The 2981-nt window shown below is 40.0% G+C and overlaps 1 protein-coding gene across 1 annotated transcript; it reads left to right on the top strand.

Moving 5' to 3' along the window:
* Positions 1 to 1240: 1240 nt before the first annotated feature.
* LOC104945078 (endoplasmic reticulum metallopeptidase 1) lies at positions 1241 to 2579 on the top strand (the record flags this gene model as incomplete). The annotated part of the gene is made up of 2 exons (XM_010770704.1): positions 1241 to 1505; positions 2347 to 2579. Coding segments are annotated over exons 1-2 (297 nt in total), but the record flags the coding sequence as incomplete, so codon positions are not given.
* Between the last annotated feature and the right edge of the window lie 402 nt (positions 2580 to 2981).

Genomic DNA, 2981 nt, shown 5'->3' with positions numbered 1-2981 from the left:
TCTGACCTCATTATTATTCAATCTTTATTTCAGACTCAAGGTCCATATCACATACAAAAAGACAAGACAGACATCAATAAATAAGATAAAAAGCTAAACAGATAAAAACAAACAGATAAAAAACATAAAATCAGTCCAATCACAGCGAGCCACACATGCTCACTGTCTGTATAGGCTATTGCGCCAATGTCTCCAAATCATGGAAGAGAACCGAGTAGAACTCTTCACAGGGTTAATTAAAATCGAGATAGCATGATTGTCCGAGTCTTCTAGGTGACACATGAATTTGTACATTAACTTTCTTCAAAGGGCTTGACAAGTAGGTACCCCCAAGTTAACAAACAGCTGGCTGGCACTGTGCCATCTTGGTACCCTCAGCAGCAACCGTAAAGCATCATTGTATGCAACTTTTAGTTTGTGTATGCTTCTAGCCTTGTAGTTACTCCACAGGTGAGCCGTGTACAGAAAGCTTTAAAAAGTGATACCTTGACATCTACAGAGCACTTGTGAAATTTCCGCATTAATATGTTTGCCTGGGCATACAGTTTGCAGCGTTGTCTATGGATGTCTTTGTCATCTGTGAGATGATCAGAAATATAATGACCAAGGTATTTAATCTCACTGCACACAAGAATAATGTTGCTACTGAGAATAAAATGAGGAAATACAGCCTTTTTATCCTCTTTACTTCGCACAATCATGATGCTACTCTTCTTGGCGTTATACTTTAATATTAAAATCAATGCCATACTGGGAACAAGTCCTCAGAAGCTGTTGTAAGCCAGCACTGCATGAGGAGAAGATGATTAAATCTTCAGCATACATAAGGTGGTTGACAACAGTAGCACCGGTGACACAGCCAGTTTTACACAAGTTCAGTTTCCTAGACAGATCATCCATGTACAGATTAAACAACAAAGGAGATCAAATCCCACCTTGCTTGACCCCATTACCAACATAAAAAGTCTGATGTGCATACCAAAAGGCTAAGATCCTTATTATGTACTTGGGTACCCCTCTCTGGCACATTTTGTCAAATAATTTGAAATGATTCAGTCTATCAAATGCCTTGGAAGCATCAATAAAACACAGAAACATGGTGGAATTATGGCTTATTAAATCAGTAACCTATTATGAAACAACCTCCACTGAGTTATTCTTTAATTAACATGAGGCTGTTTACGTGATGAGCAAGGAGTGCGATTCTCAACATTTTTAGCATACCTCTATGTCAACATAATTCAGTCCCAAGAGTTTTCTTTTTTGGCAATTAATACACTCAGCTGATTCCACACATATCAAAGCGCTGTTGTGTGTGTGTTCCCTGCAGGGTGTGCGTTTGGTGGAGCTGGGCGATCTCTACTTTGACGTGAGCCTGTTGCTATGGTGCTGCAGCCTGGTGTGGCTCACCCAGCAGGGCCTGTGCTCAGCCTACGTCCCCATGCTCATGGTGGCTTTCCCCCTGGCCACCAGACTGCTGCTGGCCCGAGAGTTTAAAAACAGAGGTACACACTCAACTCAACTTTATTCACAATGGATGTTTAATGGTGCAGGGAATCATTTACTAGAAACTGGGACACATTTGAATGGAAAATAGATCTGAGTTGAGTAAAATATTAAAGTTATTTGTTCATCGTACACAAAACAATTACATAAAAGCAATCTTTAGCAAAACAAATATTAAGTCTCAGGCTTTCACTAGAAATAATTAAATATGTATTATAAATGAAAAGAAGATAAAGCAATACAAATGTAATGATAGTCTATACATTTAATATCAAGCGCTAATTGCAAAATAATTATTTCAATGTAAACAGGGATATAGTAAATGTATAAATATACAGAAGTGTTAACAGTTAGTCATTTATATTCAGTATATAAAAGTAGAGTAACAGTATAAGATAATGTGTTATTTTTACAGTTGTGTACACTTCTGTTGACTTTTAATAACTGGCATCGGGTAAAGCCAGATTCAAGAGTTCATATCAGTACGCCCTTATTCCCAATTCATACTTTGTTGATAATGTTTAGTAGGGTTCAATAGGGAGTCTAAACTTTGGCCTTAGGATGGCGATAACTGGATGACCATTTTAGTTTTCAATTCATACAGCACTATAAATTGCATGAAATGATGAGCTGTTTTGTTTTAATTTTGTTGTATGTATGTTTTGTGTGTGTGAGGACCCCAGGAAGAATAGCCAATGCTCATGCTAGTGCTAATGGGGATCCTAATAAAGACATAAAGACATAAAAAAAAACCTACAGGGCAGCCAAAATATTCTTTAATATTGGATCTTTGGCTGTTTAAGTTTAATTTGAACAACTGTTCCCTCTCTCTTCCTGCAGGAGCGTCACTGAAGTACAGTGCGCTCTATCTGTTGGGCCTGGGGCTGCCTTACGTCCACTTCATGTTCCTCATCTGGGTGGTGTTTGAGATCTTCACACCTATTATGGGTCGCAGCGGCACCGAGATACCGCCTGAGGTAGTAATGGCCACCCTCGTCACCCTGGCAACCATCTTCCTCTCCTCCTTTTTTGTGAGTATTCCAACATTGTGTACAATAATGAATAAAAGCCAGGTATACATCTTATTTCTACAGCAGATTCACCTTGAGGTCACATTAGCCGCTTTCACACCAAGTACTTTGCCGTACTTAGTTCCCAGCACTTAGTTCCCCCATAGAACTAAAGAGCAGATCGCGTTCACACCGGAATAAGTCCCTGACGGAAGATTACGCAAATTAAGCCGCTGACGTCACTTCTTCTTCTTCTGCTTTGGGTTTACTGGCTGGCCGCAAACAACTTCACGGCGTATACTGCCACCCGAAGTCCCCGGCAGGAAGTCCCCGGAGTTGGGGACTTCCGAGTAAATCGCCAAAAGCGCCGACACCTCCTCATCACTCCACCGCTCCTATGTTGTCTTTTGTTTTGCCATAAGTTAGTCTAATGCTAATAATGCTAATGCCAGCAATTACAATGGC

The sequence above is a fragment of the Notothenia coriiceps genome, unplaced genomic scaffold (assembly GCF_000735185.1).
Source record: "Notothenia coriiceps isolate Sejong01 unplaced genomic scaffold, NC01 NC01_scaffold00009080, whole genome shotgun sequence".
NCBI lineage: Eukaryota > Metazoa > Chordata > Actinopteri > Perciformes > Nototheniidae > Notothenia > Notothenia coriiceps.
The sequence above is the reverse complement of the archived record's forward strand: the minus strand, read 5'-3'. Positions and strand labels throughout refer to the sequence as shown.